General features: G+C 41.8%; 1 protein-coding gene across 1 annotated transcript in view; it reads left to right on the plus strand.

The window, feature by feature from the left end:
* SHC4 (SHC adaptor protein 4) overlaps positions 1-17,738 on the plus strand; it is a 362,116-nt gene that overhangs the window by 265,155 nt on the left and 79,223 nt on the right. The window contains exon 8 of the mRNA XM_078684800.1: positions 9,660-9,840. Coding sequence (XP_078540926.1) covers positions 9,660-9,840 — 181 coding nt within the window. The remainder of the gene's footprint in view (positions 1-9,659; positions 9,841-17,738) is intronic.

The raw sequence follows: 17,738 nt of genomic DNA on the forward strand, positions 1-17,738 counted from the left end.
GTATCGTGCTTTTCGGTCTCGTGATGTATAGCAAAACATCATCGGCGTACAGCGATAGTTTCTCGTCCTGTACGTCCACCTGCGCCATACGGAACCCCGTGCTCCTCTCGTTTTGTCTCACCGCACAGGCCATCATCTCGATAGTCAAGGCAAAGAGCAGGGGCGACAGGGGGCACCCTTGTCGAGTTCCCCGCTGGATGGGAAAGGCCCATGACATTGTCCCATTAACCCTCACCCGGGCACTAGGGCCTGCATATAGTATACTAATTTTACGCCTATATTGAGGTCCAAAGCCCATATGTTCCAGCACTCCCTCCAAGAAGGGCCAATGAACAGTGTCAAACGCCTTTTCTGCGTCTAGGGACAGGAACCAATGTAACTAGTGTCTCCTTCTGGGCTCCCCATGGTCACAATGGTGGTGAGTGAGCAAGGGCCTGGACTTCCCATGAGGGTGGTCAGCGCGGGCTGTACATCGTCGTCCAGTGGAGCTTGTTAGGTAGTATCGGGGAACATCTGACTGAGTGCGGTGGAGTGTGCTGCACCTTGCGTGCACCTTCCTGACAGGTGAAGGCATCTTTTACTGTTTTCTGCATCGTCCACCTTCCATAGGAGCTGTTTGTGCGCCGTCTGCACGTCTTTAACATCTTTCCGGAGGCCGTGTATGACATCCTCCGCCTCCCCGAGCCGCGTCTCCGCCGTGGTGACCCTCTCCGTAAGGTTTCTGAAGTCTTGTCGTAGTAGGTTGATCTCCACCCCCACCTCACTGATCTTCACCTCAAGGGCCGCCCTGGATGCCTGAATGTCTGCCCTAGAGGCCTGTATCGTGCTCATCAAGAGAGCTGTGTCCGAGCTTGACCCCGCCGTATCACCACCGCCAGGCTGATGTGCCACTGCGAATTTGTCTATGAGGCCTTGCTTCTGTGCCTTCGCGGCCGCCTACTTCTTCCCCATGGCGGACTGGCTTCTTTGGCGTTGGTGGGGGAAGGCAGAATCTAGGGGCCGAGTATTTGCCCGAAGACCACTTCTTCCCTCCACCGTGCTCTCGTAGTGGGAGCCCAGCAAGGCGTATGGGAAGTGTACCAGCAGTCTCAGGAGAACGGCCCTGTATGCAAAGGGCCTCAGGCTTCAGCCATCTTCTTCTGGGCGCGGGAGGTAGGGGCGGCGGCCCGTCCAACGTGACCGGCCAAGTCAGGTCCAGCAGGGCGGCCCTCGGCCCGTGAGGGGGGAGGGGCGCAGCCGAGGGGGGCACATGGCCCGCTGGGTAAGGATGGCTGCGCTCGCCCGTTTTTAAACTGCCCCCCGGTCTGGCCCAGCCCTCCGGGTATGGTGCGCACTGGGTATATGGCATGCAATGTGGGACTGCACAGATGCACCACCGCGCCGCGCACCCCCTGACCTGCCTTCTTCTCTCGATCTCCAGACGGCAGCGGGGTCGATCTCCTCCCGGCAGGGATGCGCCGTGGCTCCAGTCCCCCGCAGGTCAGGTCGTACCTTCACCCCGCAGATGTGCTCGGGTCCCCGCTCTCGAGGCTCGCAAGGGGTCTCTCTACCTCAGGCCATACACTCGGGCCCCATCAGAGGTCCGGACCCAGGGCACACCCCCCGCCGAACCTCGCTCGCCAAATCCTCGCGCCTTGCAGGGGGAGGGGCGGGCAGAGTCCCGCTCCTCCGATCCGCCGCCTCTGCAGAGTCCAGGCAGGTCCCGGTACGGCAATGGAGAGCTCCGGGGTAACTTCCAGTCCCACAGACGGCCAGCGCCACAGGGCCGCAGCTCCACAGCCCCTCAGATGGTCCTCAGGTCCGCGGCTCAGGGGAATCGGCAGTCCGATGTGGCCGCCGTCATCTTGGCCCCGGCTCCAGTTCCGATCCCGGTGGCTGTTTCTCAGTGATTACAACGCCCTCGTGGCTCCGGAGGATTGGCAGAGGCAGTCGCTTGGGTCAGATAGTCGTTCACCACAGCATGCCGTGTTGTAAAAGTCGGTGGAACAAGGTAAATATGACGGATTAATTCGGCTAGCCTGAGCTGGCGCAGAGTGCGACTCAATCGGCCATGCTGCTAGCCACGCCCCCTTTAAGAGGTAGTTTTAATCCCCCTGCCCTATTATGTACTAGCGGTACAAAAGGGGGTGGTGATGGACGGAGCATCTGAATCAATCAAACACTCACACCCAGTCAAAAGATCTGGGTTTAATCCATCACCGTTCTTTAGCCCACTCTGCCACCCCTTATGTACTAGGGCCTTATAGAGGAGGTCATGCTAATCACAGGGGTACCCCAACACATAGTGTTTCCTAGTGTATGTAGGTGTTTTCACTGTATTCTAAGCGTCTTTTAGGATAGCACTGGCTCTAGGCCTGGTTAGTCAGTCAGTTACCACCAGTAACCGTCTGAAAAGTTGTGGGCACAGGATGATTTTGCAACAAGGCCTCTTCTGTTCCTCTGTTGGTTCGTTCTGCACGTCTTGCTTCTTCCTGCACTTTTCTTCGTCTTTGTGGACTTCTGTTGCTTCTTTCTGCATTTCTTTTGCTTCTTTCTGTGTGTTTTTTCTTCTATCTTCACATGTCCTACCTCTGTAGGCATTGTTTGAAACTAGTATTTAAAAAAAACTTTAAAAATCACTTAAAAAATCATAGGTTTCAGGCATGTTATAGTTAGAAATTAGCATTTAAAAAACCTTTGAAATTCACTGAAAAACCATAGGTTTCAGGCACGTTATAGTTAGAAATTAGCATTTAAAAAAACCATAGAAATTCACTGAAAAAAACATAGGTTTCAGGGGCGTTATAGTTAGTTGGACATTTCACTCATACAAAACCATAGAAATTCCCCCGTTATAGTCAGTTCAGCTAACTATAACTTGTGCCCCTGCAATGCACTGCTGAAGACATCACATATTACATCACTCATGACATGGTTAGTGACATCACTGATGACATCTCAAATGACATCGCTGATGACATCATCCAGTGACTGTGTGTTTCTGTAAAGTTTAAATATGTTATTTATATATATATATATATCTAGAGAACGGCCTATTTGAAGAATGCGCGGGTGTATTAGTGTCTGAATGGATGATTTTGTAGGTGCGTGAGTGACTCTATAAGTGAGTGATTATATGCATCTTACTGAATGCATGGGTTAGTGACTAAACTGTGTGAATGTCTGTATCCCGTCTGTCTGTTGGTATGTAAGGGGCTGCATGGGTATGCGAATAGGTACATGAGTGTCTATATGGGTTATTGATTGGTTGCCTGAGTATCTGTATGGGTGCCTGAGTGTTTTTGTGGGTAGGGTGTGTGGGACTCTGTGCATAGATGTGATTGGGACCTCGCATTTCATTTGGCATAGTGCCTATAGGGATATTAATTTCTACGAGTGTCCCTCGGTCTGTTGCTATTATGCAGAGCTTTTTGTAATGCAAAGAGTTAGCCTTACTATTACCGGTCTGGCGGTGATCAAACTACAGGATCTAGCTTCAGATGAACAGTGCCCCCAAAGCCTAGATCGGAGATCACAGTGATACTTCCTACAGTGCCCCATGTATTACATCTTTCCCAGTATGTCAACATTACCCCTAGTTGTCCCCCAAGAACAAGTGAGATATATATGAGTGAAAAATGTGTGGCTTAAAATTCTTGACACAAGACAGAAGAGAAAAAAATTCTTAATAAAAGAAAATGAGTCTCTTATCTGTCTAGTCGGGCCCTCCACCATTGTGATAGAAGAAAAGGGTAGGGGTTGGTTGCAGTGAAGGTGGTTCTCAAATTCTGCCCCTTCCTTTCCTCCTGTGAAAAAGAAAATATTATGGATTAAAAAATATGTCAAAAAACGCAACTACAAAATTGCCTTAGTGTACATATATGCAAAATACAAACATCTCAGATGGCAGGAAGATAATTACAGGCTATTTACAAATATTATTCATGTAAGTGAATACTTAATTCCTCATCCTGGTTAAGCCCTTCCAGGTTTTTTGTTTGGATGTTAATGATATGCCAGGATTCTTTCTTGCACAAGTGAAGGACTCTGTTGCCCCATCTCTGTGTATTCAATCTGTTCTATAGCAAAGAACTACAGCTGTGAACTGTTGGAAAGACGGTACTCAGCGAAATGTCTGCCCACAGGATAGTGGGGGTCTTTGTTCTTAATGGCCTCATATGCTCCAACACCCGTTTCTTAGTGGCTAAGGTGGTGCTGCCTATATACCTTTTCTTGCATGGGCATTCTAGAATATAGATAGTAAATATCGTCCCACATGTAAGGAACTGCTTTATGGTTCTTTCTCCTGTAAGTGTCTGGTACGTCTTCCTCATGGAGCTATTTTTACAGGCTTTACAATGGCCACTGGGATAAAAGCCCTGAAGATTGATTTTTGTGTTTATGCTTTTGTGGGTAATATCTCCTTTTACTAGGAAATCATTCAAATTCTTCCCCTTCCTGTATGTAATCAGTGGTCTGTCCTGTATGGTGTGGCCAATGACTGGGTCACTGGTGAGGATATTCAGTTTTGTGTTAATATTTTGGAAATTGCTTTTGACTCTTTATTGTACGCCAGGATTACCCTAGTACTGATGTTTTCCTCAGTGTTAGCTTTTTCTTTCAAGGTTTCATCTCTTTTGATTTTCTCAATTTTGTCTTTGGCTCTATTCAGGACCTAATTGGAATATCCGCTCTCACAGAATCTTTTCATCCTGTTCCCTTGCTTGGTCAAGAAACTTTCATGAGAGCTGCAGTTTCTCCTCGCTCTCAGCAGTTCACCAAATGGAATGCTCCATTTCAGTGTTTCAGAGTGACTGCTGAGAGCATGCAGAAGACTGTTCAGTGCTGTCGATTTTCTGTTTGGTGTGTATCTTATTTTCTGTTATCTCCACCACTACATCAAGGAATTCGATCTGTTTATTGCTGATGTTGTAGTTGAGATTGAGGTTAAAAGTGTTGTTATTGAATTCTTTGATCATGTTTTTCACGCTCTCCTCACTACCTTTCCACACTACAAAAAGATCATCTATGTACCTGTACCATTTTATGACCTTGTTCCTTGTTGGGTCTTGCTCAAGTTTTTTACGGACTTCCTCCTCCCATACCCCCAGAAAAAGATTGGCAAAACTGGGAGCAAAGCAAGTACCGATCACGGTACCATTGAATAAAAACATATTATTCAGAAGACAAAATTTCATTAGTACAAATAGCATTTCAGTGCGTTCTAAATAACATATTTCCAGTGTATTCAGAAAATGTTGGCAGCAGAGAACGCCCAGCGAATGATCAATAATAGAGTACAATGAATTTACATCGAGATTAATCATGTGGTAATCTTCTTCCCATACCATGTCTTTGATTTTACCCCAGAAAGTCTTTTGTGTCTCTGATATGTGAGGGTAGTTTTTCTACATACTCACGGACAAATTGATCTATAGCTTTTGAATTTTTTTCAGTGACACCGCCAATGGAGGATACAATGGGTCTACCAGGGGGTACTTTAGAACCCTTGTGCACCTTTGGTAGTAGGTAAAAAAGGTGTGTTCTGAGATAATCACATTTTAGATAACAATATTCTTCCCATTGCAGGATACCTTTTTCTTTGTACTCTGTTAGAGTGTTCCATACGCTAACTATACTGGCATTGTACTCATGTAGTTGTGCAGAAATACCCAGAAAGTTTCCAGACTACAAAATGGATGCCATTTAGGCTAGGAAATGTATCTATACATTGGTCCTTATTTAATTTCCATTCTGCCTATGTATTGCATGTCTTTTCCGATAACTCATTGTGTGACTAACCTTGCCTTGCAAGCGAAACGCGCAAACTGGAATAAATCAACAACTGGTGTTGGCAAAACTCTGAGTGATCGCTTTATTTGCATTTTCAAAAAATTCTCATGTTTGGCATGCTCCACCACCTCTTAAGCGATCCTCTGGAAAGGGCGGGGGAAGGCAGAAGGAGCCATCACTGAAAAATATACATATTATATATATATATATATATATATATATGCATATATATATTTTTCCTTTGTTTCTTCCTCCCACGATTACCGCAGATGAAGACACGGCACAGCAACAGGTTGGTTTTTCGCAAATTTATTTACACACCATGTGCAAATTAATGTGCATCAAAAACGGACGGTCTATGCGTTTCGGCTCCTTGCCTTCAACTGGAGCATAGAGTCCTCGAGTCTAGACCTCATTTTAAAGTAGTGTCATGTGTAAGTACCCTCTTCCCTTTCCATGGTCATCTAGACCAACAACCCTGCACAGTGATTCTAGGCCGGCATATACGTGTAGCCATTTTGCATTCCTATATTCACGTAAAGTACTCATGTTAAATCAAACCTTACAAACCACAATATATTATTTACAATTTTACATATTTATAGTCATAGTCCCCTTTCCCTTATGTACAGTTCCAATCATATAGTTATCATTTGATTGTATATTATTATTCTATTTTCGGTAAAGTACTTTTCACATTTTATGGGTTTGCTCATTTTTAAACATAATTTCCATATATTCATAGCCATACTGAAGTTCAACGGATATATATACAATATTCCACAAACTTATAATTGATATCCCAATCATTATTTACAAATATATACATATTCAGTTGATCCTAAATTCTATGGCAAATTTATATTTGGGCCAGGGGGTTGGCTATTCATGGTCTCTGTGAAGTACATTGCATCAATTAAGTCCTCATCCCAATCATCCCTTGAAAACTATGTTTATCTTTATATGCCTACCCATGTTTTACCCTGTACACAGAGGCAACGGGGTTTGAAAAGTATTGTGGTTTGGGTTCTAGTTCATATGCTGTATCCAATGTTTTCCACATCTATTTACACAATTCACCATATTCATTATGTACACTAATTACACTCCTCTGATGTGAAAAAATCAGTCTATCAATTACATCACCTCATCATCTAACTATAAGTGTACATGTAGTTCGGCATCCAGATTGTGTCCAAAAGGTACCTCAGTTCCCATACCCAGTATCATTCTGGATTCAAGTCTTCTCAGTTGTACAGTTTGATCTCCACCCCTTTCCAAGATTTTGCTTAGCTTGATTCCCGAGTATTTTAATAGGGTGGGGTTGCTCTGATGGTGTTTGGCAAAATGTGTGGCCATCGGGTAGCATGGGTCCTTGTTTTTAATCGCCCTTAAATGCTGAAATATTCTTAATTTCAACTTATTTATTGTGCTCCCGATGTAAAACTTGTCACAAGGACATTGTAGTCTGTAAACCACACACTTGGATTCACATGTAATGTGGTCCTTGATTTTTTCTGTTTTGCCGTTTTGCAACTTATAGTCTTTAATGTTCACTCCGTGCTCGCAGGCCTTGCACTTATAGCATCTCCAAAATCCTGGAGCAGTCAACCAGTTTCGTTTACTCCCTTCCCTTTGTTCAAGATGACTTTGTGTTAAAATGTCTCTTAGAGAGGAGGTTTTTCGATATGCAATGCTGGGATGTATTGTTAAGGTCTTTTTCAAGGTTTCATCCAAGAGTAAAACTTGCCAGTGTTTTTGTAGCGCCCTTTTCATTTCAGTACTTTGATTGTCAAAATCCATGATTAATCTAGTTACTTCATTCTCATGATTAGTTTCCAAATCCATGATGCTTTCTGGCCTTTTGTTTCTTGGTACCAGTAGATCAGTTCTGTTTTTCATGTTCATTCTGGTTTTTGCGGAGGATATTACTTCCTCAGGATATCCCCTCTCAAGGAACCGGAGGCTCATTTTATTTATCTCCTCCTCCAAGTCTTCTTGTTCAGAGCAGTTTCTTTTAGCTCGCAACATTTGGCCATATGGAATGCTCCATTTCAATCTTACAGGATGTCCAATATTCGCGTGGAGAATGCTGTTGCATGATGTTGGTTTCCTGTGGATTTTGGAACACAATTTATTATCCTTCACGAATATTTCCACATCTAGGAAGATCAAATTCCTAGAGCTGATTGTCGAGGTGAAGTGTAGATTATTATCATTATCCTCTAGGGATCCAATAAATGATCTTAATGAGTTCTCATCTCCTTCCCATACAATGAACAAGTCATCTATGAAACAACACCAAAGTTTTATTCTGGACCCATCCAAATTTTCTTTATCTTTCTTCACTACCTCACTTTCCCATGCCCCCATCAGGAGGTTCGCATAAGTGGGCGCAAATGATGTCCCCATTGCGGTCCCTTGCTTTTGGAGATACATTTCCCCCAAGAACAGGAAAGCATTATGTGTCAAGCAGTAGTGAAGCATATCTAATAGCATTGCCGTGTGTTCCAACAGATTGACAGAGCATATATATATATATATTTTAAGGTCCTAGGAGGGAGGGCATTTGTAGGGTGTAGGGTGAGTATGGGTTTTTGGGAGGCAAGGGTAATTTTAGGGTTTAGGATGAGTATAAGTTTTGGGATGGAAATTGGATATTTAGGGTTTAGTGTGGGTTTGGGTGGCAAGGTTCTTTTTAGGGTTTAGGGTGGGTATGGGTTTTGGGGTGGCAAGGGTCACTTTAGGGTTTAAGGTGCGTACGGGTTTTGGGGTGGAAGGGTACATTTAGGGGTTTAGGGTGGATAAGGGTTTGGGGGCAAGTGTAATGTTAAGGTTTAGGGTGGGTATGGGTTTTGGGGTGGCAAGGGTAATTTTAGTGTTTAGATAGGGTATAGAATTTAGGTTGGCAAGGGAATTCTTAGGGTTTAGGGAGGGTATGGAATTTGGGTTGGCAAGGGAATTCTTAGGGTTTAGGGTGGGTAAGGGTTTTGGGGTAGCAAGGGTAATTTTAGGGTTTATAGTGGTATGGGTGGGTTGAGGGGTTGTGGGGTTGAAGGATATATATTTATATATATATATATATATATATATATATATATATGTTTGTGTGTGTATATATTTATATACACACACTTTCATATGTATTTATGCATGTGTAAATATGTAAAAATATATAAATATACTTATATTTCATGTATATATGTATATATATTTACAAAACTAGTGTTTGTACCTACTAGTACATTAATTGTTTTAGAAAGTATTTTCCTTTATTAAGCATGCTTTTATCACGAAAATGTAAGAATTTTACAGGAAAATATAAACCCTTTACATATAGAAAGGATTTAAAATTACCTGCAAAATACTTATAATTGCTTATAAAACCTTTGCCACGCATATGCCCTTACCAGTAATGCTTTTACAACGAAAGTCGTTGTATATGCATGTGTAGTAAAGGCATATGCGCTGTGAAGGCATACATGGTAAAGATTATGCATGCTAATGCCATGCGTGTTGTAAAGGCTGCGTTGTAATGACATGGGTTACAATGGAATGGGTGGTATTGTCATACATCCGAGGTTTATTTGATATACAAAGCGTGAAAGAGCCAGAAAACCAAGCCATAGAAAGTGGTTTACCAAATTGCCTAACAGGTTATGTGTGTATTTAGGTTAAACAGAAATAGGTGGAGAATGTTTTACGCTTCTGCATGTGTTTTCCTTACCGTAGTACAAAACAAATCAGTCTTCTCTGATCTAGATGTAAATGTCCAGTTTCTTAGGTATTCTGGTGCCATAGGATGCTGAGTTGTCCGGCAGAAAACTTAACATTGTGTGTAAACATGATTTAAAACTCATGCTGTTCTCATAACTCTTCTTCTTTAGTGAGACCGTTCTGCTTGAAAGCTCAACTTGGAATGTAGCGGATAAAGAAGATCATGAGTACTACAATGAAATTCCTGGCAAGTGGCCCCCCACAGGGGGTGTTCTGGACGTGCGCAGAGATCTAGAAGGCACTCCAGAAAGAGTTAATTGCCTCATGCCCCGGGAAAGGAAATACACTTTGGTAAGCAAATGATTATTTCTCCTGTCATGAAACTTTCCAGAACCATCATACCAATAGGGCCAAATTGTGTTAGTCTAAGTGTTTAAGCTGCCCGCCTACGGATGGTTTCAGTCAAAGGTAAGGTTGTCCTAGAACAAGAGTTCACTCCTTTGTAAGAATCAGACCAGAGTAGAGCACTATTTGGCAAGCACAACAAACATGCAAATCTACTAGACATGGCATTCTTGAAAGGCAGTTTCAATTTGGTAAAAGTTTAATCCTCATGATTAGACAATGTCTCAAACCTCTTAGGGAAACAGTGGTAGAAATGATGCTAAAGAAAGCTACAATGGACAATCTGAATCCTTGGACCAATATTTTTAAAATGCAGATTATGGGCAGATGCGTGAGTGGAAGTTGTTAGGTAGGCTGAAACATATTTGGCTACACAAACTTGCCGGCCGCCGACCTTCAATCAGGGCTTTTTCTCCATAGATCTTTCAAAATCACTTTGATTTAGATGAGCTAACAGTTCCCTACCTGAGAAATGACAACCGGCCATCCACAATGATGGTGTTGTGTGTGGGACACAAAATACTACTCGAGTAACGTAATTATCTGATGTCTGTTTTGGGGATTGTATTAGAGCTTTGTTATGAAAACACTTATATCCACCAATGTCATGCATATACCACCCAAAATAATCCAAATAGCCTTGTTATTTGTATTGCTGAAGTGAATAAAATATTTCCTCCATAACAGGACTTACCAAACGTACTTATGGTGCAGTATAAGAACTTTCCTTTCACTTTAACTGTACCTGCGTGTGAGTGCCTTAGCAGGGGTAGTCAATGGTATCACTAATATTCTGATAACTTAATCCTTGTGGACCCTGAAGCACTTCTGGGGATGGGTGAAAATGGGAAACTGTTTCAGTGAGGACAAAGAAAGGATTGATTAATCCCAGACAATTTATAGAAATACAAATAATCCCAGAATGTGTTTTGCATAGTTGGACCGCATCAGCAAAGTGTGGCTTAACTCCCATGGCACAGAGACTTTGGGACCATCAAGATTCTCGAGGCAATTAGTATGTGAGGCAGGAGTTCTGGTGTAAATCTATTAATAATCCTTTCTGTGGAATCTAGACAATCCGGGTAATCTACTATTGACTGATTGTAATTTCCCCAGGAGGAAATTTGGGTAAAGGAAGACAAACATACACTGGACTCTGCTCAGCTCGAAAGGTCTTGGTGGATATAGCTTTCTTCGGGCATCATCTGAGATTTACAAAGGCTTTCGTCACTTGCCCTCAGAATGCCAGGTGTTATACCGAGGTGGTAATGGACACAGGGAACCGGAGAGCAATGACATGTTAATTCTGCTCCATAGGTTTCCCTATAGATAACCAAATATTTTATGAAACCAAATGGAAAGCATGATAAGGACTCACTAGCCGACAATTTGCACATATCAGTATGCTCACTCAATATTCCACAGATGGCACAGTTGTCATTTTCATCAAGGCTGTACCAGAATCCCTCTCCAGGGTTGTAAGTACAGATGAACCAAAGTGTGTCCCTCTGAACAAGGACTGTGAGCAGGGAGGCATGAAGCATCAGGGTAGGTTTTGGCAGGACTGCAAATGAAATCGGAACCATGGAAAGGGGATAAAACAACACAGTTCACAGAAAGCCCCACAGTGAGCAAAACTCTAATGGTAGTGGGAACCATACAACCATAGAATGTTGCGTGGCCTTTATTTCTTCCGCTGTCATTACCTAAACTCCCATTCAGTACACTCGAGGGCTTGAGGAGATTTAAGGACCTGCGTGAGCTGACTCCCCACCAATTAATATATCACATGAAACAAGCCACAGGTCCGGGTTAGGAGGAGGTTAGTGTGTCATGCAAGGGAAAATTCCCTTTTTAGGACGGTTCCCCTCACGGACCAGAGGTGTCATGCTACATCATGGGGGTGCCTCACACGAAAGACCTAGTCTTTGTGTGGGCTACAACCCCCTCTCTACGAGGGAGGAGCTCAGGGATGTTTTATTTGATTTGGGCAGGCAGGGTCTACTAAACCCCTATGTGAGTCGGTGTGTGTGTGTGGAGCAAGAAAGTGCAGGTCTGTGATGTGAGAAATTACATTAAAACTGGCTACTGGGTTAGCTATATTGTGACTTTATTTAACTACCCAGTGTCAGGATTAAAAACAATGAGGTACTGTAGACACACGTGCCGGCATTAGAAGCAAAAGTGTAGCTAGACCAACATGTTTCGGCCAGGAGGACCTAGATAGTGTTGCGGCCTTCTTCAGGGTCAATTTATTCAGCTACTGCCAATGTACAGTGAGTGTACGTGAAAAAATGAATTGTAAAAAACACGTGAATAGAACAAAAGTTTGATACTGAACCAGTAATCTGGCTGTTCAGTATGGACTGCATACAACTTATATTGAAGCAATAAAGGCATGTAGGTCAACATACTACATAGACAATATACATAACCAAACTCTCATGTACATTCTAATTTTTAGCATTTTCGAAACACATATACGTTTTGTATCCATGTGTCGAAAGCAGAGACATGTGACTCACCGCTAGCATTTACTCAGGCCGTGTTCCAGTACACCTTTTCGCCCACTACACCACTTCAGATAGGAGCCAGCCATATGGAAATCGAACTTGGTCCTGCTCTACTGAGAAAAGTTCAGAAAGAACTAACAGGCCAAGTCCCCGTTAGACATGATCTCAAGCAACCCAAGAGTGTTTTAAAAAACAATGGCCTGGAATGTGGCTGAATAATTACCAGTGGCTGAAATTAATTCAAGCATTTCATTAAAAAAATGTTATGCTGTTTATACCATACGTGTAGCCTAAGATTTTATTTCCAGCCACACCGCTCCTGCTGCAGATTAATGGCGGGAGGAATCTCCAAGTCATTTTTACAGTGAACCATCATTTCACCTAAAACTCAGTGGTGACGTGTTCAATCCATTTAACATTCGTAATGACCTCCCTACTCCCAACTACTCATATCCCCTTTCTAACCTAGTTATTCGTAATGTCACATCTTTTCTATTGTAGTATGGCTTGTCTACTCTTGCCTCAGAATTTCATTCACAATTTGCAATTAATTGAGCAAGTGGAATACGTTTGATTCGAAACATCATCAACATGACCATGTATCTTGGCAGGCCCTCGGTTAATTGATTGTTTTTACAAGTGGTTACAACTAAAGTACTAGGTAGCATCCTTAAAGTCAAACGTAACATGGCATCTACCTGTATTTCATGACTGGTGAATCAGTGTGCACCTTTTATAGCCCTCAGGTCTTATCATCTGTAAAATGGGAACTCTACAAGCCATTGTGTAAAAAATTGTAGTATTAGTTGATGGGGGTGAGAACCAACCTCGAATAATAATCCCAATCCTTCTCATAGTGAACCATTAAAGTGACTAAATAAACCTGTGCTGGTAGATTAGCACAAAGCAGTCAGGCTTAATTTAGAGGGAATGTGTAAAGTATTTACGTAGTACTCAAACAATATTAAAGTGAAAACACAATGTAAGAAAAATCCCAAAACAATTTAGACAATTGAGAATGTTTTAATAAATAAAATGACAGCAATGCAAGTAAAACTAGAGATGGGAATTTTTAAAGTTTTAATTAAAAATAGCGGCAAGAACAAAGCACCAACCATGTGTATCTGGTCACACTAGTTAAGGTCAACACAATGGATCGCCAGTCAAGTAAAGGGACTGGGCTTGTCCCAGTGAAAAATTACCTTTGAACTTAAAATCTTTTATGGAGGAAAAGTGATTGGTGACGATTTATCAGCAGAGTAAGTTGCAAGCTTGGACCAAAGCAAGCCATGACAATGGTGGATTTCGGAAGAGTGATGTCCCGGTGGAGTTGTCGACGAAGATTGGAAAGCTCTGGGTAGGCAAAAGGCCAAAGCCTGTGCCCAGGAAGGCTTTGACTTCTTTGAGTTGCTGATTGACATCTGTACTAATGAAGCCCTCTACGTTTGAACGATTCTTGAAGGCTAGTCTTCCTTCGGGGCCATCAGACAGCAGCGCAGTACTTCATCTGATTCTCCACAGACCCAGCAGAGGTCTGTGGATCCACTTTTATGCACAGTGCCCACCTATCGTGGAGGGAAAGCCTCTGTCCACCCACTAAAAGGGGTGGCAGGCCATGTGTGAGCTTTATCTAACAGTGACAATGTATCAGCAGCTCAGGAAAGGGCGAGCTCCTACCCCTCAGGCCATCCTTTCAAGGGAGGAATCCCTCTTCCTACTTTAGGGCCCTTTGACCACTGTCTGGGAGCAATACACATCTCATCACAGGGGAGCCATCAGGAGTTAAGTGACAGCTGGACACTGGCAGGAAAGCATTTGTTTTTAGGCAGAAAAATGACCACTTTCTAAAAGTCGCCAAACACAATAACCAGAGTAAAAGACTTACAAACCACTTCTCGTAAAGGGGAAAGATATGTTTGTACGGATAAGGGTTTACAATCTCCCTACTTAGTACTGTAACACAAAAGGGTATCCTGTACCCAGAAATGAAAAAGAATGTGAACCCCACATTGGGAAACCTCAATACTTTTCTATGAGACCCTCACCCACTCTCTTAGTGTCATACTTCATCATCAGTTTTCATCCTGGTCCCTAAAAACCAGGATGGACTCAACCATATTTCACGGAGCACTTTGTATATTTTCTCTGCTGGGGTCTTATACGATTTAGAAATACCATATCCAGGTATCTCTTTAATAATGGGTGTTCTGATATAGATATCAACGGATGTGAAAGATTGGTTGGGGATATAGTCGCCCTGTACCCTCTTATTTAGTTGACATGTTTCTGCCCCATTGATAGAAGGCCCAATGAGTCCAGGGCTTTTAACAGTACTACAAAGAGTGCCACAGGATCACTGTTTGTGTGTTTTCAAAGATGGTTTCTTAATTTATATGAACTAGATGGGACAAACAAAATATTCCATAAAATATAAATCTGTAGGGTCTACTCGCTCATATACTGTGTCGTTTTGTCCCTATTCACTACTTGGGGAATGTAATGTGTAACATGAAAGTGGTGGGCATGCCTTATTGCTACACACTCATCAAAGGTGCCTTGTCACCACTGGAACCTACTTATGCCCCGTTCAATGACACTTGGCTATGGTAGAAAGCACATTTAAGACATACTCAATTCTGACTACTCTCAACTAGCACAAACTAACCCAACTGTTCTAAAGTAACCGCTGTGATAATTCAACTCCGTCATTACAGTACTCAGTCAACTCTTATAATTATGATAGTTCTATTAAGATAGCTGAGCAGGATATTAAAATACAGACCAATGAATACTATTGTTTACACACAGATCTGGGTATTCTTGGACAATAGCAGAAAGCACCGGATGGATCTAATGTGATGTGAGTGTGTTGATGCATTTTCACAACAAATAGGCACAGGATCTAATGTGATGGGAGTGTGTTGATGCATTTTCACCACATATAGGCACAGGATCTAATGTGATGGGAGTGTGTTGATGCATTTTCACCACAAATATTCACAGATCAAGTACACACTGAATTGAGTACTATTTGGGAGTAGAGCTACAGTAAGAGGTCTGCAAGTACACACCTATAATCTGAACCTACATACATAGATTAATATTTCTGATTGCTAAGTGTGTACAGCGTTCAATTGAAAGATACATAAACAGGAGGATTAGGCTAGACATTGTAGCACTGTGCAAAACCCTAGCGAGACCACCTGTGAAATATTGAGTGGAACTGTATTTGTAACATATATAAAAAGATAATATAAAACTGTAGAACATGGAGCCACTAAATTAATTAAAGGGATTGAGGATTTGAGTGATTGAGGAGGGTTCCTATTTTTTGGAGAATAGGAGTTTGAGGGGGGAAATTGATCTGCATCTTAAAAGATCATAGCAAGAGTTAGAGGATAACCTAATCCGTCACAAAACAAATAAAGGAGTAATTGACTGGGTTAATTATATAGCCATAGATAAACTTTATAGTATGAAGAATTTAAGTGTGGAATAGGCTCTCCATCAAATGTTGTTTATGCAAACAACAGAGCCATGGTATTAGTTTGCCCTATTTTTGCTACAATGACACCACCAAGGATGATATTGTTGATGAGAGGTTAGTTTTTATCTTTCTTACACAGAACAAGATTTAATAAGGTTAGAACAAGGTGTTTTGCATTTGTGTGAATGGTATTTCTTAGTTGTAGCTACACTGATAAAATCCACTCTTCTTTAATATATACTTTGCATATACTTTGTAAATATACTAATGAAAGAATTTAAAACCACATCCACAAATCATTTTGCACACCTAAGTGAAACTCAGAAACACGAATTTTCACTTTGAAAAGGGAAACTCCCACTTTTCAGGAAATATCCCCAAAATACAGTAGTTTTAGAGGTGGAAGAGTTCCTCCATAGCGAAAACAATAAGGAGACACAAATGTTTGTTAAATTTCACCATGCAGAATTTTAAACTTGGTGGAAATTCCACATGTGTATATTTTAATCAAATCAGTACTCCTGGAAAATACCGCTGTTATTTTAACGAAGAACTCCATAAAATCTCAAAATCTGCCTCAACCATACAAGTAATCCTACATGAACACATTTCTTGCTTTGTTTCCTAACCTTTTCTTAATCTGACATTATAATATTAATGTGGTAATACTTGGACAGCACTTGTATACATTCTACAAATTCAACTGGCTAATGCAGCTGTGCTAACTCAACTCTATTCACACACCTTCAGTGTTATGACTAAGAAGAGGTATCAGACTTCGCTATGACACCAAGGGAACCTCTGGCCTCTAGATTACACGAAAAAGCCATGGCATAACTGCTTATGCTAAACCTGGAGTTAGTTGTCAGGTTTGTGTATCTTTCCAAATATCGGGAATGCATACATGTGATAAAGTACCTGATACTGTACGTGATAGGAATACTGCAAGTCTCCAAGGAGTTCTGGGACCATTTTACAGAACAGCGCTGAATGTCAAGTTGATGTATACATTCCCGGACTGCGAGACTGCTCTTTTAAATCAAGGAAAATCAGGAGAAAAAGTTAAGAAGATGGAAGCTAGAAAATAGATAGACTAGTTAAGAAGAAGGAGATGAAGTGCTGATTATTCCATCCATTCTTTGAATAGCCATTATTTCACTATTCCGTGAACTGCCTTTCACACTGACAGCTGTCTGCAAGCACCGTGAACTCACACCGTAACTTTAATATCTTATTAGGATGGGGTACCAATGTCCTTTACTTCGTGTAGTTGAGTAGCAATTTCAATCCCGGACTGCAACAGATAAATCAGATATAGGTTTTTATACATTACATGTCCTGTATGAGTATGATGTATGAGTATGATCAACAATAATTGGGAGTGACTTGTCTCAAAGCACTTACAGTGGCATTAAATTGCAAGTCAGTATTCGTTTTTTTAACACAAACTTTATCCTGTTTTTCAGTTATAAAAACTTTTTTCCATAATCACAATAAATCACAATGCAGATCCTGCAACATGTGTTGCGCACTCAGTTGAAACGTACAGTGATAAGGTGCCAGTACAACATCACAATGCGCCATAGTTCCATGACCACAATACATCATTTTGCATACATCACTTGACAGCAGGTGTTCCAGTCTATATCCTTATCTTACATTGTGAAAGTATAATTCTTCCTGATAAAACAATACAACTACCCTGAATCCCTCCCACCACCCCCAACCTGCGGTTATCTAACCGGGGGCACCATCTGTATATGCCTCACTGACAGAGTAAAATAGTAACATTACGCGTAAAGACTTGTACAAGATCCAAGGCTTGGAACATATTCCACCCCAAC

The sequence above is a fragment of the Lissotriton helveticus genome, chromosome 3_2 (assembly GCF_964261635.1).
Source record: "Lissotriton helveticus chromosome 3_2, aLisHel1.1, whole genome shotgun sequence".
NCBI classification, from domain to species: domain Eukaryota; kingdom Metazoa; phylum Chordata; class Amphibia; order Caudata; family Salamandridae; genus Lissotriton; species Lissotriton helveticus.